This window comes from Microcebus murinus, chromosome 6 (assembly GCF_040939455.1).
Source record: "Microcebus murinus isolate Inina chromosome 6, M.murinus_Inina_mat1.0, whole genome shotgun sequence".
NCBI lineage: Eukaryota > Metazoa > Chordata > Mammalia > Primates > Cheirogaleidae > Microcebus > Microcebus murinus.
In genome coordinates, this window is record NC_134109.1 from 86,224,047 (window position 1) to 86,251,140 (window position 27,094).

General features: G+C 32.9%; 1 protein-coding gene across 2 annotated transcripts in view; it reads right to left on the reverse strand.

Moving 5' to 3' along the window:
- Positions 1-27,094, reverse strand: part of MYEF2 (myelin expression factor 2) — a 37,288-nt gene that overhangs the window by 4,536 nt on the left and 5,658 nt on the right. The window contains exons 2-16 of one of the 2 annotated variants that reach the window (XM_012763543.3): positions 24,089-24,297; positions 22,810-22,862; positions 21,578-21,585; positions 21,385-21,478; positions 15,420-15,611; positions 14,613-14,766; positions 13,995-14,044; positions 13,810-13,873; positions 8,040-8,141; positions 6,566-6,616; positions 6,212-6,280; positions 5,800-5,898; positions 5,435-5,506; positions 3,219-3,427; positions 3,088-3,139 (exon numbers count right to left, since the gene is read on the reverse strand). In XM_012763543.3, the coding sequence (XP_012618997.1) occupies positions 3,088-3,139; positions 3,219-3,427; positions 5,435-5,506; positions 5,800-5,898; positions 6,212-6,280; positions 6,566-6,616; positions 8,040-8,141; positions 13,810-13,873; positions 13,995-14,044; positions 14,613-14,766; positions 15,420-15,611; positions 21,385-21,478; positions 21,578-21,585; positions 22,810-22,862; positions 24,089-24,297 (1,478 nt within the window). The remainder of the gene's footprint in view (positions 1-3,087; positions 3,140-3,218; positions 3,428-5,434; positions 5,507-5,799; positions 5,899-6,211; positions 6,281-6,565; positions 6,617-8,039; positions 8,142-13,809; positions 13,874-13,994; positions 14,045-14,612; positions 14,767-15,419; positions 15,612-21,384; positions 21,479-21,577; positions 21,586-22,809; positions 22,863-24,088; positions 24,298-27,094) is intronic. The other variant, XM_012763544.3, reaches the window with a different exon arrangement.

Sequence of the window (27,094 nt, forward strand, 5' to 3'; positions counted from 1 at the left end):
TAGAGACATTTTATGAGCAGGAAGGATTGCCAGTGGGACCATTTACTGGCATATATAGTGTAGGAGAGATGCATGGAGTACCACTAGACTCTTATTAAGAAGCAAGCAAGAGAATATACTTACTCACTTTGGGCTCGGGGAAAAAACAAAGAAACAAAACTGCCTTTACTGCCAACGAGGCCATTACTGACTCACAGTAGGTTAAAAAGAAACATCCCATACTAAGAAAAATCGTAAGACTTATAAATAAAGTGATGTGCCAGAAAAATGGATGGTTTAGTTCATATTAGCCAGATAATTTCCATAGTTGTCAATAGCTGGACACTAAATTCTATATTATTATAACTTTCTTTCCCATCAATGCAATTCAGGTTAAAAATAAGAGAGATTAGGGAATTTTATAAATATGCTATTACTGTAATATAAAATCTAAAAGTCAGAAGTTTTTACAATAAATTGAGAATAAACAAATATCATTAATCTTAAGGTATAACTATAGATTGATCAAAAAGGGATATAAGAATATAGCTAAAATAACAAAGTAAAGAATAACTTAACCATTATTTTATATGTCTAAAATACTCTAGAAATTTTTCAAATGTCGATTTGGATGCTTTTTCCTTTCAGAAAATGTCTTTCAACTGGTGATATCCTTCTGTCAAAACAATGCCACTCCAACCAGAAGAAGCCGGCCAAAAGACCAAATTTGCTGCAAGCCTTACTCACACCTGACCTCAAGGAAATCCGCCTGTATAAGATAATGAACAGTCAACTCAATATTGCTCAAATTTTCATTGTAATTTATTTGCCCCCATTTTCTCTTTATCTTGTTAAATCATTTCTACTTTTTAAAATAATGTCACATCTCATTTGGAGATGCTTTTTTCATTGAAACTACATCAACAGAAATTATCCATACATGCTGCCACTGATTCTCTATTTGATGTATTTGACTAAGGCTCTAATATGTTCTTTCCTCTGTAGTCTGGGATTCATGGCCAGATGTTGCTTATACAATCTGGCAGATCTTCTTACTCCTACAAAGACAGCCAATAACTCAAAACAACTTTACTACTTTGCTTTCTCTTAGTGACAAATATTTATGAGTTACCTTTGTTTGCAACAAATTTTTTAATTGAAAAATGTTATTTTTCTTCCTTGAATTTTAGATTAGAGCAAAATAAAAGGATGCTCAACAAAGGGAGTCAACAGAACATCCTAGACAAATTCATGCTGTTTATTCTTGAGGGCAGGGATATCTGAAATTGTTCCACCTTCATAATTCTAGTGCCTACAAACTGCAAAAAATATAATATCTATAGATTTAATGAATGAATAACTGAACAAATTAATCAAGATCTATCTAAAACACTTAACTTATAAATATTTCATAAACTCTTAATATATGGACAGAGATAATGAAAGTTGCTATGATAAAGAGATGACAGTTCTTGCCCTCAAGAGCCTCCATCTGGGATGGAGGAAAACATGAACAAATAATAACAATACAATAAAAACTCATAGTATATGTACACAGGCAATGAAAGGTGCTAGGATAAAAAGATGGCAGTTCTTGCCCTCACAAGCCTCCATCTAGAATGGAAACAAATGTGAACAAATAATTACAATATAATAAAAGCCACAACAGAGTTACATATAAAGAACTATGAGAACCTAGTAGATAATATTATCTCTGATAGCAGCCACAAAGGCTATTTTTATGAGAGAACACTAAACTTATGATATCCCCTTCATGACCTATCCCCTGATTCTATCCCCTTATACTATCCCCTTCATTAATGATATATTCCAAATACTCTTAGCTTTCTGTTAACTCTAATAGGCTGAATGTACCACTTTTAGCCCTTCATCATTATTTGCTACCTTTGTAGTTTACTATTGTGATTATGGTCTCTGGGATTATAATCTTCGCTGTTCCAGGTAACAGCAGAAAAATACTATCAAAAAATCTGTTACTTAGTGACACTCACACTAATTCTCTCAGCATGACAAAAGAAAAGCTAGAATTTTATAGATTAAAATATTTTGTAACAAAATTATTTTTGTTACAAAGTTATTTTTGTATGGTACATAAAAGGATCTCATTTATTTATTATTTATTTATTTATTTATGAGACAGAGTCTCACTTTGTCGCCCAGGCTAGAGTGAGTGCCGTGGCGCCAGCCTAGCTCACAGCAACCTCACACTCCTGGGCTCAAGCAATCCTGCTGCCTCAGCTTCCCAAGTATCTGGGACTACAGGCATGTGCCACCATGCCTGGCTAATTTTTTCTATATATATTAGTTGGCCAATTAATTTCTTTCTATTTATAGTAGAGATGGGGTCTCACTCTTGCTCAGGCTGGTTTTGAACTCCTGACCTTGAGCAATCCCCCTGTCTCAGCCTCCCAGAGTGCTAGGATTACAGGTGTGAGCCATTGCACCCAGCCCAGGATCTCTTTTAAAGGTAATAAATCACCTAATCTTCTACAGACTTAAGAAACACATTAAGGTTGTATAAGCAGCATCATTATAGTTAAGAACAGTTTAAAAAAGAATTAGAAAGGCAACCAAAATATACCTATGTCTAAGGCATTCCTGGTAGTGGCTTCTATGCTACCAGCTAAGTTTCCTATTTTAGGCAGGCAGCGCAGTGTATGCATTGCCTATTAACTACATATCAGTTGGATGTCAGTATCTTACCTGGTCATGCTGACAATCCACTGTACTACACTATAAACAAGAAAGTAAATATACCACTTGTTAATATTTCTCATAAGAAAAAACTTTTTAATGTAAACGATGACATGTTAACCTTTTAAAACTGAGCTAATAAAATAAGCCCTTGTTGACAGGAGACAATGACAAGCTATAACCTAAACCCTATTATTTAGTAGTAATTTGTACTGCTCTAAGTTAGAAAATAGCAAAATAATTCGTTTAAAGTGGAATTGGACCTGACACAATATCCAGACTATCCAGGAATAAACATCTGGACAGATAATGGGCTAAACACGTGTCTAAAAGTTTAAAACCAACGTTTCTCCATAATTATATCAACATATCTACAGTCATTGGCATACTTACCACACTGACTGAATTTCTCTTTTAGTTTCTGCCAAGTCAAGTCAAAAGGCAGCTAGAATGAAAAAAGGTATTAGTAACATATATACAAGAAAAAAAAGAATTTTATTTGTCCTTTACATTTATTTGCTTACATTTCTGACAAATATCTGGTTGCCTTTGGAGCCTATTCTGTCTCTCATTCCGCTTCCCATTGGACCCGATAAAAATCCTCGATCCATATCGATGCTCCTTTCCAGTATAGCTCCTATACCTGGTCCCATTCTATCAAAGCTGGAACTCATCCGGTCCAGTCCTATCCCCATTCCTCCAGTCACACTGTTCATGCCACCCATTCCACCACCTGGATTTTCAAAAAGGGAAGGGAGGATTTGGGAGTTTTGTGTTTGGGTTTCAAAAACATAAGAAAAAGAAGAAGAAAGAGAAGGAAAAAGGGAAAGAAGAGTCATTTTTGAGAGAAAAATTCTTTTATATAATTAAATATTTATAAACATAAAATCATTTTCATACAATTTTCCAAGGAAGAGAATTCACTCTGGTATACAATTGGTTGAGAAATTATAATTCCAGCCAATATATAAATACATTATATAGATATATCTCTATATAATTATATTCTGATCATAAAACACATCATATAAATTATACCAATCACTTTATCCATTAATATTACAGTGGTTTTTAATCCTTATTTTTCATTTTCTAATAATATCAAGCATAATTGCTAAAACAAAGGTATATAGAGATAAATTCAAATTATTACAACTCCAGCACACATGCTACCCTCATTATACTCTACATGTAAATATTCCTTTCCTAGCTTACTTTTTACCTCAGTATCTTCACCTCTGTTTCCCATACAGTTTTTCTTTACACTGCTAATCAATTTTCAATATACAAGAAAATCATAACAACACACAACTTTTAATCTCAATATTATACAGAACTTGTGAAGGGAACAACAAAAGATGGTGCAACTCCCATTTAGCAAGAGCTTGAGAATTTAGCTTCTGGCTCATACCTACCATTTTTATGCACTCTTTCCTGTCCCCTTTATTACAATCTTACCCATTCTCAAAAATATTGTTTCTCATACCTAATATCCCCATACATGGAAATTCTAAAAATTAACATCATCCTCAAATTGGCTTTCTGTGAATAACAAATATAAAATTAGGGAAACAGAAGTATAAACACTGAGATAAAAGAAGAGGGTAAGAACGTTAGGATTAACAGGAAAATGGTGAAGGCTAAAAGATGATAAAAAGAAAAAGGAATAAAATGAGGGGCAGGATATAGTGGAAGTAGATGTCTTCAGCTGATAGGATTTTAGAATTCACTCTTAGAGTAGGTTGTATTCCTATTTGTGAATTTCATCAATTAAACAAAGTCAACATGGGAGGACAAGGCGGGAGGATTGCTTGAGGCCAGGAGTTTGAGACCAGCCAGAGCAAGAACAAGACCCCGTCTCTACAAAACATAGAAAAATTAGCCAGGCATAATAGCATACGCCTATGGTCCCAGCCACTCAGGAGACTGAGGCAGGAGGATTACTTCAGCCCAGGAATTTCAGATTGCAGTGAGCTATTGATGATGCCACTACACTCTAGCCCGGGCAACAGAGTGAGACCCTATCTCAAAAAATAAATTAATTAATTAACGAAGTCAATAAAGTATGGAGAGCTCACAGATATATGGCCCAGTAAGCAACAGAGGTTAAAAAAAAAGGGGGCGGGGGGACAAGAAACCTAAGCCATGTATTAAGGCTTACTGTAAGGCCTAAAATGTGGTACTGGAAATAGATGGGAAACACAGCATTCCCCAGTGTTGCAACTACCTTTGATTCTATCAAAGAAAAGGTTTAAGAGGAAAGGAAATAAGCACCTCTTTCAACCTTAGCTGTCAACCTCAGGAGGTCTCTAAAAGTGTTATATCTACACTTAACAAAAGATGCGAGATGTTCACAGATGAAATGAGCTAGTCACTAACAGCTGTTACAGAAAGTAAGCAAGGAAACAAAGTTGGTGCTAAAGCAAAAGTTGTTCCTGACACACAATCAGAGAAATCCCCAGATTCCTTAATTGGAAAGAAGGTTCTTGGATTGGCTTGTTAACACATACTGTGGTGTTAGTTTAGAGACATCAAAGAAGTAAAATTCAAACAGCTAATTTAGAAATTTCAAACAATGATCAGAAAGGCTTAGCTCAATAACTATCAAAGTTTCTCAAATTATTACAAGACATATTAACACATATGAACAAAGTATTACTATACTACAGTAACTATTCTTGCAAAGTTTTTGCAAGCACTCAAATATTACTAAATAAATTCTAGTAAAATTTAAACCTACTTATTCCAGATCCTACTGGACCCATGTTAGAAGCTCCTATTCTTCCTGCAAACCCTCCAATCATTGCACTGCCTAAACAAGGACGGAAAGATAATATACTAATTAATTTAAATAATCATACTTTAAAATTCCCAAGGTACTATGCTCTCAGAAGATGTACAATAACTGAAAAGTATAAAGTCTTCTGGAAATAGGGTTCAAATGTGTAAGACATGAAAAAGAGAGCAAGTACATTAAAATTCCTAAAATGTTTTAAGTAATAAGTTGCATGAAACATTATAAATTTCTAATTTTTCACAAAAAAGAACAAATTTTAAAAAGTGTAAGCTGTGAAACGAAAAGGAGAAGTATACAGCCAACCCTACCAAGTCTACCAAAGGAATCTCCAAAGCCTCGATTTATTCCAATATCACCACGTCCAAAATCTCGCTCCATGCTACTAGTCATCGCACCACGGTATAGCTCTGAAAAAATTGTGCAACAAATTAACCCTTTTTCAAGTATATCAATGCATGGTAAAACACTCAGGAACATATATCTAAACTAAACTGAAAAGACAGTATAAGTCACAAATACAAAAGTCTGCAATTTACCCAACTTACCTTACATGCCACATAAACCATGCCCATTCCCGCCATACCTGCTCTTATCCCCTTAGTGCCCAAATGCTATCTGAAGACATCTATACCTCCCATTCCTAAGTGATGGGGGGGAGGCAGTTTAATAATAGGGAAAACTAAACACAGCACACACATCCCACTCCATACATTTACCTACCTCCCATTCGGCCAACTCCTCCAAATCCTCCCACGCTATTCATTGCTTCCAGACCACCAAACCCAATTCCTATGGAATAAAGATTAACTTTGAAATGTGACTGTCAGTTATATAACTGAAAGGTACATTTTGTAAATGTTATGTCTCAATAAGCTCTCCAGCCACTCTACCTGTGTAGCTACTTCTTAACACATCACCTATCCTTAAATATGTACTGAGCTCAATTTCTGCTAGCAGCCTTTAGAACATGAGTCAACAATAAACCAAGACTTTTTTTTTCTTTGAATTCTCAAGAGTTCTCAGTTTATTAAAAATGGTGATGGGTACATACAAAAAACAAATGCTTATACATACCTCCTCCAATTCTATTCATTCCTCCAAAACCTGGACCATCCATTCCCATACCTCAAATAAAATACACAGTGCGTACTTTGAGTAAATTTTATTTTTATGACTAAAGAATGACATAATGCATTATAACAAAATAGATACCATTGGTCTAGCCACAATGAAACACTAGAGAAGCAGCAGGGTAGAGGAAGGATGGTTTAAAGTATTATGCCATAGCAGTTTTCTAATCATGAGTCTTCAAAAAGGCTTCTTTGAACATTTATTAGACAAGAAAGCAAAATTCACTAGTCACACCTACAACAATCAGTTAAAGAATATCTAGGACTAGGGTGATTTTGTTTCAGAACAGACACAGAAAGATCACTATAGCAGATTTAGAGATTAGGCCAGAATGTAAGGACTCCTCTTAACATGGCAGTTAAGGGAGTTATAAAAAATTTAAAGATATAAATAGTATGTGTTTAGGACAGTGGGGGGAGAAAATTTGCTTGAATCAGAATGATTGTTATAATTACTCTCAACAAAAGTAGGATTCTGACATTTATCAGTCCATTAATTAAAATAGTAATTCTCAAAGTATGATCTGGGGACCCTTGAGGGTTCAATAGGTCAAAACTATTTCAGTCATCAAATACTACTATGACATTGACTATTTCACTCTCATTCTCTCATAAGTTTAAGGTGTCATTTTTCAGAGACTGTATGATATATATTATCACAATAAACTGAATGCAGAAACAGATAAAACAGCATGGGCTGTCTTGTATTAAGCCAAACATTAAAGAAATATGTGAAAAGGTAAAACAATGCCACTTTTCTCACTAATTGTTCTACATTGGAAAATACAGTTCATTTTCTTAAAAATTATATTTATGTTAACAGATAATGGGTTTATTATTGTTATTTTTAAATAAATATGTAATTTTTTACATTTCTAAGTTTTCATTTATAATACAGTAAATATTGCTAAATATAAGCACATGAACAAAACATTATGGTCCTCAACAAATTTTGAGAATATAAAAGGGTTCTGACACCAGAAAGTTTGAAAACCAATCTCCCAAAATGAACTATGAGTTAGTACAGTTGAACAGCCAAATAGCTACCTGAAAAGCTACCTTCCCAACTAGATACACAAATTTAAGTTGCCTATGATATGGTAGCATTTCAGCCATTTCACAAATACTCTGTGTCCCTCATACATTCTCCTTCTGCCTTAATGACATTTCAAAATCCATGTGGCTAAAAGGCTAGCTACAATATGGCTGGCCCCAGAGGCACCCTCCTGACCTTTGCCTACTCTCTTTCATGTTAGCTGCTTTTAAGGTTTCTTTTCTTTTTCAGACTGAAGTGACACCCTAAATATATCACTATAAAAATAGAGTCCTTTAAACATTATTACAGATTAGTAAATGTTAAGCTTTATTATCTAGCAAATGTATCATTTAAAAAGAAGTAACAAAGTTAGAATACTCACCACTTGGACCTAAATTTCCCATCACACCACCTATATTCAACTGGCTGGCACTAATAGGCTGTCCACCTGGACCAAGTCCCATTCCAATACCTCCAAGACCACCTAAAACACAAAAAAGAAATTAAATAAATGTCTTCTGCAGCAATGGATGGAACTGGAAGCCATTATCCTAAGTGAAATCACACAAGAATAGAAAACCAAATACCACATGTTCTCATTTATAACTGGGAGCTAAACTACCGGTACACAGGGGCATACAAAGTGGTCTAATGGGCACTGGAGACTCAGAAAGGGGGAGAACAGGAGGAGAGTAAGAGAAGAAAAAATATCCATTGGGCACAAGGTACACTGTTCGGTGGTGGGTATACTAAAAACCCAGACATCACCACTATATAATTCATCCATGTTACCAAAAACCACTTGTACCCCCAAATCTATCAAAATTTTTTTAAAAGGCAAAAAAAAAAAAAAAAGAAAGAAAAAAGAACAATATTAGCAAGATCCATATATGATTAAGTAACTGGCACCAAAATTTCAAAAAAAAACTATATGTGTGTAATAGTATCTCTAAAATTTTGCAAATTTGCCAATAAGAGCACTGGTTCTTGCTTTCATTTAGAAAGCAGCACACTGAAGCCTGACTATAATACCATTTATTAAGGAGAAGTGTTTTGTGAAACAGGTCCATTTTATATCCCACTTAACGGTATACCGAAATGACTACCAAAATAGCAAGAGGATTTTGAATAATATCACATCACTTTATAAATGGAATACACATCTAAAAATGAGTATCTTGCCCAAATTTATAGAACCACCTAAAATCTTAGAATCACTTTTAAGATGATTCAAATCAAACTAAAAAGTGAACAATGAAACATAACAATGAATAAATCAAATATTACATTACCCAGTTGTCTCACTGACATATGTATTTTATATACATGTGATACCTTAAGTGTTTACACATCTACTACCCATATAGATGAGGAAATTTTTGAGACCTCTAGTTACTTCTATACAATGTCATTTAGCTATGTGATTAAGCTAAGACTAGAATTTAAGTCTTCTTTCTCTAAATCCAGCATTCTTTTTACTATTTCTCTTAAAATAATTAAATTCTATTTACATATATTAATATGTATTTAATTAAATTGAAATAATTACATGAGTTTGAAAGACTTTAAAAAGTATAATTTGATGACCTTAAAAACAGTAAAACTAATTAACATATAGATGGGGACTATTTTTAGTCCACTAAATCTGAGTATGGTTTTAATGTTCTTGCTAGGAACAAGAATTTATTATAAATTAATAAGTCTTAGGGGCTTAGAAAACCATACACTACATTTAATTTTATAAAATTAGAGTACAGAGCATTTTGTTATTAAACTGTAAAAGATCAACAAAGAAAGAAATATCTTCTTCCCACTCACTCCCTTAAAATGGTCCACTTGAAAGCAATAGCATATCTGACCATCTGACCATCACCAATGCTTATGTGTACACCAAGCACCCAATTTTCATCTCTATCATTCTTCACTAAGAGAACCAGGGCTCCTTGAAGGCAGGTCAATCCCATGTCTTAAAACAAGAAAAATCAAAATGGATCTGGGAAATCTTGTTTTTACCAAAAAGCAAGAATACCAGAAGCATAGGGAATGAGGTTCCCACTTGCCAAGTTATAATTTGATCAAAGGAAAGGAGGGAAGTAAGGAAAGAGGAAAAAAATTATTTGGCAGGGGGGTTATAATGATTAACTTAACTAAAACAAACTGATTTTGTCAAAAATCCATGAGTACATGCTATGTATATCAATAGAGAAGAGTATATAAAAATGTAAAACTCAAGAAGAATAGATATAACATAAAAGTATGAATATAATAGTATAGGGTTTTAATCTAAACAAATAGAAGAATATTAATAGTGAGAAAGTAAATTAGAAGCCCCTGCATAAAGCTAGGATCTTGAAAGATGACACCCTAACTAGGTAATTAGGTAAACCTAATTAGGTAAACCTGGGGAAGAGGAAAAGTACTGTCCTATAAAGGTCAAAAGAGCAATATTCAAAGACATAGCTGACAGATTTTTGACATTTATTTTTTTTTTTTTTTTTTTTTTTTTTTGAGACAGAGTCTCGCTTTTGTTGCCCAGGCTAGAGTGAGTGCCGTGGCGTCAGCCTAGCTCACAGCAACCTCAAACTCCTGGGCTCAAGCAATCCTCCTGCCTCAGCCTCCTGAGTAGCTGGGACTACAGGCACGCGCCACCATGCCCGGCTAATTTTATATATATATATTAGTTGGCCAATTAATTTCTTTCTATTTTTTTTTTATAGTAGAGACAGGGTCTCGCTCAGGCTGGTTTTGAACTCCTAACCTTGAGCAATCCGCCTGCCTCGGCCTCCCAGAGTGCTAGGATTACAAGCGTGAGCCACCACGCCCGGCCTGACATTTATTTTTGAAACTGAATTCTCAGATTGTGAAAGCCCAATAAATAGTAAACTACACCCACACTACAGGAAAACTGCACACCAAAGACAAAGATCTTAAAATCAGCTACATAAAGAATACAGATTACCTATAAAGAAATGACAATTCAGTAGATAGATGACTTAATAGCAACAATGGAAACCAGAAGACTGGAATATTTTCAAAGTGCTGAGAGAAAATAATTACCAATCTTAAACTATACAACAAGTGACACTATCTTTGAAGAGATTTATAGGCAAACCAAAATTGAGAGAAGTTACTAACAGATCCTCATTAAAGGAATTTTTAAAATAAATATTCCAGAGGAAAAAAATTAGTGCCAGTATCTATAAAAGCAGAAGAATGATGACACAAGAAAATAGTATATAATAATAACGTCTAATTTGTGGTACAGGGGAAAAAAAGCAATATAGAACTAAAACACTGAGCAATAATAGCATATAATTCCATAGGAAAATGATGAGAATTAAAGCGTTTGAAGGTCCCTCTACTAGTAAGTGAGAGAATAATTATCTTAACGTCAGGCTTTATACAGACATATTGCAATATCCAGAATAGCCACTAAAAAAGAAAGATAGGAGAAAAATACTTGTAAAACATAGAAAAATAGAACAAAAAAATAACAGAAATTAACCAAATGAACCAATAAATGTAATAAACTCTTTGATTTCATGGAAAGGTCTGTCAAATTGACTTTTAAAAAATCTAATCCTAGCTATAACACTATTTATAAAGGGCACGTGTAAAACAGTAAAAACTAAAAGAGACAGAAAAAAATGTAGCAAGCAAATACTAAATAAAGCTGTTATACTTACATTAACATTAGACAAAAGACTTAAAGGTAATTACTATAGTTAAAAATCACTCTAATGATAAAATTTTTGATTCACGAGGAAAATATATCAATTTAATCTTGGATGCGTCTACCAGTTAGCTTCAAAATATTTAAGTAAAAACAAGAAAAAATAGACAAATCCACAATTATTTGTTTTTTGTTTGTTTTGAGACAGGAATCTCTTTGTTTCCTGGACTAGAGTACAGTGGGGTAATCACAGCTCACGGCAACTTCAAACTCCTGGGCTCAAACAATCCACCTGCATCTGCCTCCCAAGTAGCTGGGACTATAAGCATGTGCCACCATGCCCTGCTAATTTTTCTAGACGAGTCTCCTATGTTGCTTAGGCTGGTCTCAAACTCCTGGCCTAAAGCAATCCTCCCACCTCAGCCTTCCAAAGTGCTGGGATTACAGGTGTGAGCCACCACACCTAGCCCAAATCCAACCATTCTAATGGGAGATTTTCACCAGACACATTTCTCAATAATTGATAGCACAAGTAAACAAAATTATTAGTAAGGATCTATGACAATTTAAATAATTAACAAATTTGATTTAATGGACACATACAGAACACTACACTCACCAAGGACACCTGGAATACTTATAAAAATGTGTCATAGGGTAGGTCATCCATATTCAAGTCAAATTAATTCCAAAGAACCACAATCATATAGACCATGTTCACTGACGACAATGAAGTTAGAAATTAATAAGAAAAAAAATCTGATGCATTTGAAAATTCAAAAATTATATTTTCAAATAATACATGGCTCAAATCATAATCATAATTTTAAATACTTTAAAAACTGAACCATAATAAAAATACTCCATAGCAAAACCTGTGTACACTGGCTAACTTCAGTCATAACTGCTTATATTAGAAAAGAGAGGCTGCAAATTACTGAAGTAAGGATTCAACTTAAGGAGTTAGGACAAGAATAAGAACTAAACTCAAAGAAATAGAAAGAAAAAAATTGTAAAACTAAGAGCAGAAATTAAAGATATAGAAAACAATATTCGGTTCTTTGAAAACACTAACAAAACTGACAATCTCTAGCAAAATGACAAAGAAAAATTGCAAACATTCAGAATTTAAAAGACAAACTATAGATGTGACAGAAATGTAAGAGACAATTTTATGCCAATAAATTTGAAAATGGCAAAAATAGACATACCCTTAGAAAAACAGAAATTACTAAAATTTACTCAAACAGCAATACAGAGAAATATGGTCAATCAGTAGTTAAAAATTCTACCCAAAACAATATATGAAGGCCAAGACAGTTTTACACTCTATTTCTAGCAAATATTAAGAGAACAGATAATTCTAATAAAAAAACAAATACTCCCCAACCCAGTATAGTTTCTAATAACTAAACATTAGAAAAACCTAAAAAACAGAAAAATGTATAAAATGTGGTATCACCAGTTAAAATAAACTAGAGCTATATCTATCAACATAAATGAATTTCAAATACAATTTTAAATAAAAACAAGTTATATAACAATATACAATATTATGTCACTCATACCAAATTTTAAATACAGCAAAACAATTCATATGTTTATGATTTATAAATGTATACTCCAATTATAAAAAAAAACCCAAGTGATAAATACTATATTCATAAGTTGTTTCCTCTGGGTGAAGCATATGTTGAAAAGCGAGTAAAGGAGAGGGGAAATCTCCACTTTATATGTAAAATTTTATTTAAAGAAAAAATATATACAACAAATATGACATGATAGCTATAGAATAGTTTTATCTATATATTTAAAATATTTTATGATAAAAAATTGTAATAATAACCAGAGAAAGTACAGTGAAATAGTAAGACAATAGCTAATATTTCTTGAGTGCTTACATTATGCCAGAAAGGTTCTAAATGCTTTACACATATTGCCTCATGTAATATTCAAGCCAATCCTATGAAATAGGAACTATTATTACCCTCATTTTTCAAATGAGGCATTGAGTCACAGATACTAAGTACATTGCATTGTTGCTTTTTAATCCTTTGGAAAACAGTTTAATGAAACTAATCAATGGACATACACTGAGAACTGCACATATACTTCAGAATATCTATCTTAAGGAAATAACCAAAAACATAACAAAGATTTATATGCAAAAAAGCATGCATTACTCTGTTGGTTATCAAAGGAAATAAAAGTTAAAATACCAAAACAGTGAATTACTTTAGGGCAGCGGTCCCCAACCTTTTTGTCACCAGGGACCATTTTTATGACAATTTTTCCATGGACCCAGGGTGGGGGGTTGAGGGGTTGGTTTCGGGATGATTCAAGTGCATTACATATATTATGTACTTTATTTCTATTATTACTACATTGCAGTATATAATGAAAGAACACAACTCATCATAGGTTGGGGACCCCTGCTTTATGGAGGTCTGTGTTGTTTCTAATACTAGCTTTTACTTACGTGGTAGTTGTGGTGTTTTACTGTCATGTGAACGGTACTCTTCATGAGGAACAGACTTGTCATCCTAATTGCAAAAAAAGTTTATTAATATGGTTAGTATATTACCAAAAAGAACTGTAATGTAGAGGAGAGCAGATAAAAGATTTAAAGAGGCTGGAGGGTTGAAGTGATATATAGCAACTCACCATTTTCACATGCATAGGTCTATCAAATAAAAACTGTCCATTGAACATAGCTGTTGGTTCAGTCAAGGAAAGACAGTTAACTATAAAATTATACCTGAACACAAACTAATTTCTAATAATTTTAAAGTCCAACTATCTCTAATATTTTAATTAACATCTTTAATAGCTATTGGTATTAGCCACTCCTATATACTCAAAAAAAATCTTTAATTCTTTGCTTTATACTTTTATTGCATAAACAAGATACATTCTTTCAAAAACAAAAAAGAAAAAAAAGATATGTTCTTTCAATTCAACCATTAAAAAAAGAAAATTAACAAGGCTTCATTGAAAGCAATTGCATTAATGTGCAATGGATGACATAACTGTCAAAAGTATGTATACATATGATTAGCTCTGGTAGGAAAAGAGAGTAGAAAAAACTTCATACCAGCCTTATAAAAATTGCTAATTCAAGTTTTAAGAGTGACTTTAGTACTTGGACATAGTAAAGGTTTTATGTGCTGGAGACTAAAGTCTAACTTATCTCTAAGCCAGGCAACCTTAAATTCTATTACCCCCACAAAATGGTATCAAGCTTCAACTTCATAAATAATGCTAAAATGTAAATCAGGATACAAATTGCTTGAACTGCTTCAATTGCTTGCTCAAAAGTGACAGTGCCCATTCCTCTGCTCTTGCCATCTTTGTCTTCTTTAATATCTGCCCGCTTTACAGTTCCAGCTATGCTGAACACTTCCTTTAGCTTCTTCCAACCAACTTTGAAGTCAAGCTTAACATAAAATTGTATAAAGTTACAAACCTAATAAATCCCTTTCCCCATTTATAAATACAAAATAATCTTTTCTAAATCCTCAAAACTATAAAGAACTATAATTCTTATTCAATAGTACATCAATAATTTTCAAATAAACATCATCTGTTTAAAATCAGTTAAGCTACCTCTATGTTGTCCTTATCCTTATCATTTTTAATTTCCAAAATCATCTCTCAAGTGCTCAAATCTTTTTTGTACATTTGAAACCTGCATATTTATTTTTACCAAGAGAAATTCAGATTTTAAAAAGTATTAATTTCACCGACTTCCAAAAGCTTAGAACAAATGACAAACCAACCAACTATTATATGCACATTCACAATAATCAAGGCTACAAGAAATCCATTTACCAATATGCAACAAAATACCTATTAAAGTAAACAATTTCAAGAACTGCTTATATGTATATAAATTCTACAGTTCTCTGTTTAAAAATCCAAACAGTCATACTTAAACTCCAATCTTATATGTATATAGACTTAAACTGGATTTGAGAAAAAATAAGGAAAATGTTCTATAAACCTGTAAGTCATTCATCTAATTAAATTACCAAATGATCAGAACTAAGTATCTAAATAACAAAATTTTAAACTAAAGCTTAAACTTACATTAGCAACAAAAATTGTGGAACCAAGTCTACCAGCCTGCAAATTACTGATAACCTCAGGAGGAATGTTTGGATTATTGAGAATGGAAGGTGGTAAATTCATCAACCCCGATCCCATATCAGGGACATGTCCTCCTGGAAATGATCCTCCTGTTCGTTGCAATGCCCTACGAGCATTTTCTCCGTCAGGATCCTATAACACATATTGAATGTTAAATGCCACTAAATACATCAGTAAATCTATATAATTAAAATACAACTTCAAATTCTACAGTAACTATCCCATTTGGCTCAAATTATTGACCCTTTTGAAGAGTGAGCTTTTTTTCTCATCCAGAGAATTGAGTCCCATAAAAACCTGTGGACAGACAAAAGATTTCAGTCTCCAGAGATGTCAGTTAAATACCTCTTTCCAACCACTAAAGTCACTTAAGAACTTGAAATTAGTTTAATTTTGCCCTCATATTAGTGTACAAGTATATGGCACATATATATATATATATATATGAGAGCAAGTACTCACTGTGACTCTTTTCTTTCCAAAATGTAGAAATGGTAAATTCTTACCACTAGATGCCCAATGAAATGCCAAGTTAAGACTAATTCAAAGCTTTTCAATAATGGAACACACAGTTATAAAACCTAGGAATATTGGGGTAGAGAGAGACCTACTATAATCTATAAATTTCATTCCTGAACAATTATCTATCTTCTAACCTCTTACCTTCCTCAGTAATGATTATGATCTGAGATGGGGGCAAAGGAGAGATAAAGGAAGGCTAACTGTCCAAATGGAGAATGATATTAAACATTGTTTTTTGTTAATTTCATTAATTTTATGAGAGAAATACCCTATGTTTAAACAAAACCAAAAAAAAGCAAGTTTAAATGTACTTCTCACTCATTCCGCTATGTGGAATGCAAAAAAAAAAAAAAAAAAAAAAGCAAAGAACCACATAAACAACATTGATAGACTAACATTTGCAATACCAAAGATTATGTTAAAAAGGTAACCATCAAATCTACTCTTCTGGTCTTAGTCTGTGAATACAATACTAATGAAAAGAAAGTTGGATGACCCCAACAAATTCTCTAGGACGGCTGTTCTCTAGGAGAATAAAAGGTGAATGCAAGGATAAAGTTACTCTGGATTCCAATGTATTTCTTCACATGAAGGAATAAAAGGGATTACAAAAGTAAAGAAATAAATGCTATAAAATGTTTAAATAAACAAATAATAAATTCTTTAGGCCAGAGGATTCAAAAACTTATACAAAGTTAGAATAGTAGTTACCTATAGGGAAGGAAGACAACACTATGGGGAAGGTGTTTTTTGAACTACTAAGATATATAGGCTGTGCTTATTACATTAATAAAGCATATTGCTATTTTTTATTTGTCTTTTATATATATGACAAATATATATACACATAATACATGCACATATACATATATAATATATAAAATTTACATAAAACAAATCACCTACTGGATGACTTGGCTCTTATTCCTCTGTTCCCTCACTGTCAGCCTGACAGTCACTGACTGCTATTGCTTTTAGAGGGCTCATAATACATTTACAACTACTACTAATCCCCATTTAATTAAATGAAAATTGTAATTCTTGGATCTGTTAAGGAACATTGGAAATATACTTTCCTTGGACTTCCATCTCAGTAGTAGTTCACCCTAGCCACCCAACTAACTGTAAATCCCAGGAAAGGAACTGCCTGTTGTAATGTTAATACAAAAAAGTTAACTGAATAAATCCCTGATCATTTAGCCAGGCCAAATTTGACCATTTTATCTCTTTAAAAAGTTAAAAATGGAGGCATCCTATATCAACTTGGATCATATAACTTTACTCAAGGGCTTCCAAAATATTACTGAAGATCTACAATGTGCTGCTAAAATTAAAAGAAAGAAATAACGTGGCCCTGGCTTTTAACATCCAATAACGTTTTTTCGAATTAAAAAAAAAAAAAAAGACACTGAGAATCTATAATACTTGTCCTTTGATGAGAAATAGGAAACATAAAATAGCAAATTATAATCCTCAAAATAATCATTCTGGGGATTATAAGAGAAAAGAGAAATTATTCAAGATACCAACAAATATCTGAAAAATTGGCCCTAGCTTATACATAAAAACCACAAATAAATGGCCAACACAAGCTACAACAGTCTAAACTTTTTCTACCAATTCTCCATGTCCCTGTCAAAAAATTTTCAAAAATAGTAATAACCCCCAGGGGCTCTAATAGGATTAGAAGAATTTGGAAGCTAGCTCTAATAGAGATATAGGATACATGTATATATGTTGTAGCAAGGCCTTTAATGTCAAGCTATCATCACATCATGCTCAGGAACAAGACACCAAGCACTCATGGACAGGATTAACAACAATCATTACTATTACTGCTAACATTTTTAGGTAGTTATAGTATTTTGGGCACTGTGCTAAGTGCTTTATATAAATATAATAAATAGCTCACAATTAATTGCTTTATATGTATTAACTCTTTGAGTCCTTATAACACTATTAGGTAGGTTCTATTATTATTATTCCCATTTTAGTTATAAGGAAACAGTGAGGTTAAGTGATTTGCCCAGAGTTGCATAGTCTCTGATGCCAGAGACTGAATTCTTTACCATGTATCTCATTTAATCCTCATAAAAACCCTATTAGGTAAATACAGACATATCTCATTTTATTGTGCTTCATAATATTGTGCTTCACAGATACTGCGTTTTTTACAAATTGAAGGTTTGTGTCAACCCTGTGTCAAGCAAGTCTATTGGAGCCATTTTTCCAACAGCACATGCTCACTTTGGTGCAAAATCTCAAACTTTTTCACTATTATTACATCTGTTATGGTGATTTGAGATCAGTGATCTTTGATGTTTTAATTGTTTTGGGCTACCATCAATCATGTCCACAAACGACAATGAACTAATTAGTAATTGTTAAATGTGTTCTGACTGCTTCACTGACTGGCCATTCCCCTTGTCTCTCTCCCTCTCCTCAGGCCTCCCTCTTCCCTGAGATACAATATTGAGATTAGGCCAATTAATAACATTACAATGACCTCTAAGTGTTCCAGTGAAAGGAAGAGTCTCATGTCTCTCACTTTAAATCAAATGCTAGAAATTATTAAAGCTTAGTAAGGAAGGCATGTTGAAAGCCAAAACAGGTGAACGCTGGGCCTTCTATGCCCCACAGTAAACAGAGTTGTAAATGCAAAGAAAAAGTTCTTGAAGAAAATTTAAAGTAGTACTCCAGTGAACACATGCATAAGAAAGCAAAACAGCCATATTGCTGATATGGATAAAGTTTTAGTGGTCTAGATACATTAAATCAGCCACAACATTCCCTTAACCAAACAAAGCCTAATCCAGAGCAAGACCCTAAACCTCTTTAATTCTACATATGCTGAGAGTAGGGGGAAAAGCTGAAGAAGAAAAATCTGAAGCTAGCAGAGGTTGGCTCACGAAGTTTAAGGAGAGAAGCTGTCTCCATAACATAAAAGTGCAAGGTGAAGCAGCAAGTGCTGATGTAGAAGCTGTAGCAATTGAACCAGAAGATCTAGCTAAAGATCACTGATGAAGGTGGTAAAACTAAACAACAAGTTTTCAGTGTAGATGAAATAGCCTTCTATTGGAAGAAGATGTCATCTAGGACTTTCATAGCTAGAGAGGAGAAGTCAATGCCTGAATTCAAAGCTTCAAAGGGCAGGCTGACTCTTTTGTTAGAGATTAACGCAGTTGGTGACTTTAAGTTGAAGCCAATGCTCATTTCACATTTTGAAAATCCTAGGGCCCAAGAATTACACTAAGTCTACTGTGCCTGTACCCTATAAATAGAACAAAGCCTGGATGACAGCACATTTGTTTACAGCATAGTTTACTGAATATTTTAAGTTCACTGTTGAGACCTATTGCCCAGGGGAAAAAAAAAATTCCTTTCAAAGTATTTCTGCTCACTGCCAATGTACCTAGTCATCTCACCTAAGCTCTGATGGAGATGCACAAGGAGATAAATGTTGTTTTCATGCTCATTAACACAACATCCATTCTGCTGCCACGAATCAAGGAGTAATTTTGACTTCGAAGGTCTTAAGAAATATATTTTGTAAGGCTATAGCTGCCACAGATAGTGATTCCTTTGATGGACCTGGGCAAAGTCAATCGAAGCCTTCTGGAAAAGATTTGCCATTCTAGATGCCATTAAGAACATTCATGATTCGTGGGAGGAGGTCAAAGTATCAACACTAACATAAGTTTAGAAGAAGCTGATTCCAATTCTCATAAATGACTTTGAGAGGTTCAAGACTTCAGTGGAGGATGTAAATGCAGATGTGGTGGAAATAGCAAGAGAAGCAGAATTAGAATTGGAGCCTCAAGATATAACTAAATTACTGCAATCTCATAATAAAACTTAAACAGATGAGGAGTTGTTTCTTACGGATGAGCAAAGAAAGTTTCTAGAGATGTAATGTATTCTTGGTGAAAATACTGTGAACACTGTCAAAAAGACAGCAAAAGATTTATATATTACATAACTTTGTTGATAAAGCAGCAACAGGGTTGGAGGAGTGACTCCAATTCTGAAAGAAGTTCTACTGTGAGTAAAATGGTATCAAGCAGCATTGTATGCTATAAAGAAATATTTCCTGTAAGGAAGAGTCAATCAGTGCAATAAACTTCATTGCTGTCTTATTTTACAAAATTGCCACAGCCACCCCAGCTTTCAGCAGCCACGACCATCCTGATTAGTCAGCAGCCATTAACATCAAAGCAAGACCCTCCACCAAGCAAAAAGATTAAGACTTGCTGAAGACTAATTATCATTACCATTTTCTGCAATAAAGTATTTTTTAATGGAGGTATGTATATTGTGTTTTTAGACATAATGCTATTACACATTTAAAAGACTATAGTATATGTAAACATAACTTTTATGTGCACTGAAAAACCAAAAAATTCATACGACTTGCTTTATTGCGATACTCCCTTTTATTGTAACCAAACCCGCAGTATCTCTGATATATGCCTGTATTATCAGTAGTAGTATTACAGTTACTGAGGTTTATCAAGTTAAGTAACATACCTACTCACATAGCTAGAAACTGATGGAGGTGGGACTCAAATCACTTGTTAAATGCCAAGGCATACAGACAGTACTGCTGTACAATCAACAATTAGCACAGTGTTAGTAAAGAATCTTCAGCATCCCAAAGTTAAATCATCTCTCTCTCTTAGCACAGACTTTATTAGCAAGGATATGTGTATAACTGGTATGTAATCAAACTATTAGGATAAGAATAATACAAAGCTGACCATGAAAATTAGTGCTTTACAAACTAATAATTCCAATGTCAATTATACCTAACTGTAAATAATATTTTTATGTATCTTCTGGTTATTTTTTTGCCAACCTATTTATATGCAACAATTCCATATAAAGAGAACATTTCCACTTTAGGGGTTTCTGAGTTCTAGTTATCAATTTCACTAATAAAGTTATAACTTTCCTTAAATTTTTAAATGGAAGTTCCCAAGTTAATTTTATTAAAAGTGAACATCAATTTTATTCAAATCCCTAAGATATTTGCATTATTAAGCAATCTTTAATTATCAACTACAACACAATCTAAAATTTAAAATGTCTACACCAAATAAAGTCAGCACTTTGAGTTTGTCATCTTTAAATTTCTGGGTCCTGAAATATTTTTAAATTTCATACCTCTGTTTATAATAACTTGAAATAAATTAAAATATATAGAATAACTGCTTAAGGGCAAATAGAAAATCATGGACAAGTAAAACTATTACCAAGATACAATGCTTTATAACCATCTATGCATAAAAAAAGTTGTAGCTCAAATACATTACCAAAAATGAAAGTCCAAAGAAAGCATGTCCTTATAGTCAAATGTTTAAATTCCAAATATAAGAAATCTTACCTCTTTAATATTCAAGGGTCTTCCACTAAGATCATATTTGTTCATAGTTTCTAGTGCTTTCTTTACAAATTCTTCATCTTTGAATTCAACCACACTTAATGGGGGAAAAATGTATAGTAAATGTTTATGTACTAATTTTTTTCCAATCAGAAGTTTAATTTGACTTAAGATACTTAAAGAAAAAAATTCTTACCCACAACCCTATATCCAGGTAGATTTGTCAAAATATGCAAAAGAAAAAAAAGTTTTAGATCAGTAGATGAAGGTAATGGTAGATTCTAACATTTAAATCATTAAAAGTAACAATATAGTACAGTAATATAGTACAATGACTTTTCATCTTTTACACCTCCAGGACATAACAGGCAAGTGACCACAAATTTTCAGTAAATCTTTAAATCTATCTAAGATAGAATATAGCATGTAACAAGCTTGGAGCACATTTTTACTTTCAGATAACTCTTAAGTTAAAACTAATGTCACTGCACAAATAACTTACTATTCAATCAATAGTAAGTTAAGGAAACAACTGAAGGCTCCAATATACCTACCCTTACATAGTAATAAATATTTTCCAAAAATGTATTGTGTACAATATATTTTTCAACTCTATTAAAATCAAAATAGCAAATAGCAATTTAATTTTGAACAAAGTTCTCTATTAGATTAAAACTGGCTGTATATAATTTTAACAGCACCCAGCTGTAAATATGTAAAAATTATCTATGCTAAAGAAACTAATTTGTAGAATCATTTTTAAAAATACTTCCTTATGATTACTGTTCAAAATGTCATTCGAATATGATGACAAAGTTTTTATTTCTCATGCACCTGACTAGTTTTTTAATATAATTAAACACTGTAAAGAGCTTTCATTGTATTCTTCAGTATATTGCATTCTCGTTGCTAAAAATCAAAATCTACTATCAACCAATTTCTTTTATGTCAATTTATTCATAAATGTCATTCATACCAATTGGTCAGAGCACTGCCTCTTATGTAGTCCTGCAGGCTACCAAACTAAGCTTTTCAGTAAAAGTTTCAAATATACATTCTGATTGACACCTTTAAGCTATAGGCCTCTCAAAAAACTCTTAAAGAATAATATCAACTCAGTATTTTTAAAATTTCCTTGAAGACATCAAAATACAACAGAAATCCTATATTGAACTCTTATTAGCTAAAAAGAAGCATTACCTTAGAACATTAGAAAAGTGAATGCCCTTTATGAGCATTTAAAAAACCCATCCCTAGCTAGTTTGGTTTGGATAAGTGTCAGACTTGCTAGTATAAAGCCTCAAATCTTGCATAATAAAGTAAAACAAAATGAAACTTAAGTTTCCGAAAACTGGTACAAGTATTATACAAAAGTAAACTGCTGAGGAACTTTTAAACCTCAAGCAGATTATTGCCCACAGCACTTACCCTTGATTTTCCTTCCGCATCCTTAAAGAGCTCCACGTATGTAACCTCACCAACTACATAAGACATACAAAAGGAAGATACCAAGAAACAATACATTTAAACACCAATATCTTGCTTTACTGCACACCTGTGCACAACTCTACAAAGAAGCACCTATTATTCACCAACAATCAAAACCAGACCAACATACCTCCTATCAATGGCTAGGTAAATTTAACTAATTTTCAGAAATGTACATCATCCACATTCTCTAAAAAAAAGCTAACAACCATATTAACCTAATTCATACTACAGATCATATTTTGGCCAGCATGATATAGTTGGTGAACAAATGCACATATACATACAAATGATCCCTTAGCCTATCATATTAAAAAACATCAACATTAGCACTTTTCAAATAACTTTGGTCAGCCTACACACAACAGCTGTTTTAAGGTGACTTTCTACCTGAATGTCTTCAATCATGTTTGCCATCAGTAAACTAAATTTACAAGTCATGCTTCACAGCAAACCACACACTTTCTAAATAAAGTCAATGAATAAAACCAATCAAATAGTTGTCACCTTACAACAGATACACCAATGCAAATTTTTAAAAATGTATTAGAAGAGATCAGCCTCAAAGCCAAGTACATAGTTTGCAGGACTGTTGAAACTCAATTTTTCAAGAGATAACTAAACTAACTTTTACAAGATCAAATATTAAAATTATTTTTCCCCAAAACCAACCATGTATATAAGATGAAGGTTTTCAGATTATTCTGAAAACTGACACAGCAGTAATGCAATTTTAATATAGAACTGCAAAGACAGCATCATGGCAGTCATGACAATGCAAACAAAATAATTCCACACCCAGATTCCAGACTCCACCAAGATAATAACAAAACAGCTTTTGGAAAAAAAATAATCAGACCTTATTATTCATACTTTAACACGCTAAATGTATTGCTTAACTAATGCAGTAGTCCTTTAAAAATCTATAAAAACTTCAACTAGACAAAGCAATCACTTTAACAAAATTCTTGGTGGCATGCATATGCTGGCTAGCTACTAACCCACTAAAATGGCAAAAAGAAAAATACTTCATTTATCCATACTACCTTGTAATGAAATTGTGTCAAATGAAAGAAGAGGAAAAGATTAATTCACATATCAAGAAATAAAAATCAATTTTTGAGTCTGTGTGGTTCCAGAAGAATAAAAAAGTTTGCTTAGTTCCCTCCCCTTTCTATATGAAGATTATCCAACAGTGGTTTATTTCAGAGATAGTTACCTTTTTCTCTCATTAGATCTTTAATTGCTTGCCATTTCATGTCATATGGGATATTGCTAATGAAAACTCTGTTACGATTTGGACCCTTCTTTTCTCCAGTGCCTGAATTCTTGTCTTTTGAATAAGGATGAAATCTATTTGCCTTCTTATTTCCTGTAGATTTTTCTTTTAAGTCAGACTTCTCTTCTTTGACTGATTCATCATTCTCCCTATGAATTTAAAACAAACAAAATCCTCAGTTGTGCTTCTAAGAACGTAAGTCTATATTAAATAGTTTGTACATATCACTTCACAAAACTCTCCACTAAGCTAGATCTCAACAAAGTAGCTGGAGAGTCAGTCTGATAGCTTTGAAATTACCAAATGCCATTTCAAAGCAAGGGTTTGAGCATATTACCAAACTTCTCATTTAAAAATCCTCATTTTTTTCTATGTTAAATAGTTGCAAGCATCCAAACAACCAATTAGTTTTTCCCATCATACTACTTAATAAATAAATGTTACTAGAGTCGGGAGCAGGGGGTAGACATAGGTAATTATATTTCTATAATATGTAAAACAGCCACCTATAATGAAGACTTAACTTTCTGGGCTTCATTCAAAACTCTAAAAAGCTAATTTATAAAATGATACCGTGAAAAAGTTCCCAAAACTTTCTCCTCCCTTGCTTAAAAACATAACAACATATGGAGCTATGTCTACACATCTACATCTATATATGTACATACTCACAAAAACTCTCAATTTTTTTCTATTCCTAATTTTGATCAACACAGAAAATTTACAAGGCACCCTAATCTTTTTATGTTTAACATTTTCTGTTTTAACCTATAAACTAGGACAGGGTACTTCATCAACTCACACCATTTTTATTAGTAATATTACCTATAATGAGGGAATGGGCTGAAGAAGAGAAGCAGTACTTTAATGCAACTTAAACAAAATTTTATAAATCTACTTTTTAATGAGGCCCTAAGTGGGAAAAAATTTAATTTTATAAGACCGTAATCACAACACAACTATATGATGCTATACACCAATCATCCCTAATATGTAGGTATGCACTCAAAGTAAATCCTATAGATAAAAATCTGGATTTATATTTAAAAATGCAATTTACTTTTCAAAAGGAATCTTTTTTTACAAAAGTAACAATAAATTTCTTTCAAATCACTAATTGCTCCAGTGAATTTAAAACTATTTTAACAATAAACTTCAATTTTAAAGCAATATTTCACAAACATTTCTAATAAAAACCTCTAGGAATGACATCCAGGAATCTAAATATTTTTAAGCTTCCTGGAGTATTCTGACAACCATGTAAGTTTCATAACCCAGGCTTTAAATTATCTTTTAAGCCAAGCAATTCTGGGAATCTGTACATTGCAGTGCTATACACATATACCTCTAACTATAGTCACCCATTACACAGCACAGTAAATTTCTTAGACACTACTCATCTGAGCAGGTAACAACACAGCCACAAATATAGTACATAAACTCTGTGAGAACAAAAACTGTCTGCTTTCAGCAGCACCTAGCATGGTGACTGCATATAACATGTGCTGGATAAATAGTAATTTTTGAATGAATGAACAGTCTATTAAGAACCCATACTCATCTGAGCACAGATGTTGCCACTGTCTGCCAGAAAAGCTGCTAAAATAAAGAAAGAGATATTAGGGCCAAACTTGCTTTGCCACCTTTTCAGACCTTGACAGGGACATCTTCACTATCAAAAATTCTCTCATCAGAAATAGCATGGCCTAGAAGGGGTTATCTCAAGTGTTCAACTCTAGAGTACCTACCTGTCTGAAGAAAGTGGCACTTCTGAAAATGACAGCAAGCAGCCAAAAGGCATAGAGGCCTTTTCTCTGGTTTCTGGGTAGAGCAGATACAAGAACAAACCCTTCTTTTTAATCCCCCAAAGGACCTATTTACATAATAGGGTTAGGCTAAATTCAATGAATAGTCTCTGTTTAGGTGAGCATCTACCTAGATAAATACTCCTTCCCCTGCCTATTTTCTTCCTGGATGAAACCAATTGTAAAAATTACACAAAGTTCTGCTGTACTTATGACATTCTATCTTGACCTAAGTGGGGGTTACATGGATGTTGTATACATTTGCTTACAATAATCTGACAATTCCATTAAAAAGCAGTAATATATAAACCTTCTTTAAAATATTTACTTGAATGATTGAACTAGAGAGTAATTTCTTCAAGTTTTCTCCAATTAGTAGCATTTTAAAAAATACTGCTAAACTGCTTATTTACAGTGTATGAACTGAGAATATCTATGGAAGGCATATCAGTTTAGAGACTAGCACAATGATCTATTAAGAAACTAAGCCATACTTACACAATTTCTGAACTATTTCTATGTCATAAATACACTATGGAAGAGAAAGTAAAAAATTAGTGAAAACTCTTAAGGAAATGATGCTACATAATACAAAAATATTGGCACTATATCCAGAATTCCATGTACTAATTCCCCAAACTATTCATTTAGGCAAACCCCCCCAATGTATTTAAAGCCTCTAGAATAGTTACAAAAATGTTATCTGCTCATAAGAGTGAATTAATTATGCCTACCCAAATTATAACATAAATTTCCAAAAAAATCAATATCCAACATCAAATGAAGAAACACTTTAATGTGTGATTTAAAAAGTATAAGTGTATAATATGAGATCCCAAATCAATCCCAGTTCCAGAGGAAAACTACCAGAAAGAAGTGCATAGCAATAAATGCCTACATGAAGATAAAAGAAAGATCTCCAACAACCTACCTTTACACCTCAAGGAACTAGAAAAAAGAACAAATTAAGCCCGAAGTTAGTAGATGGAAGAAAATAACAAGAACTAGAGAAAAAAAAAATACACTAGAAAAACAATAGAAAAGATCAACAAAATTAAGAGTTGCTTTTTGAGAAAATAAACAAAATTGACAAAGATTAAGCTAGACTAAGGAAAAAAGAAGAATCAGAAATAAAAGAAGA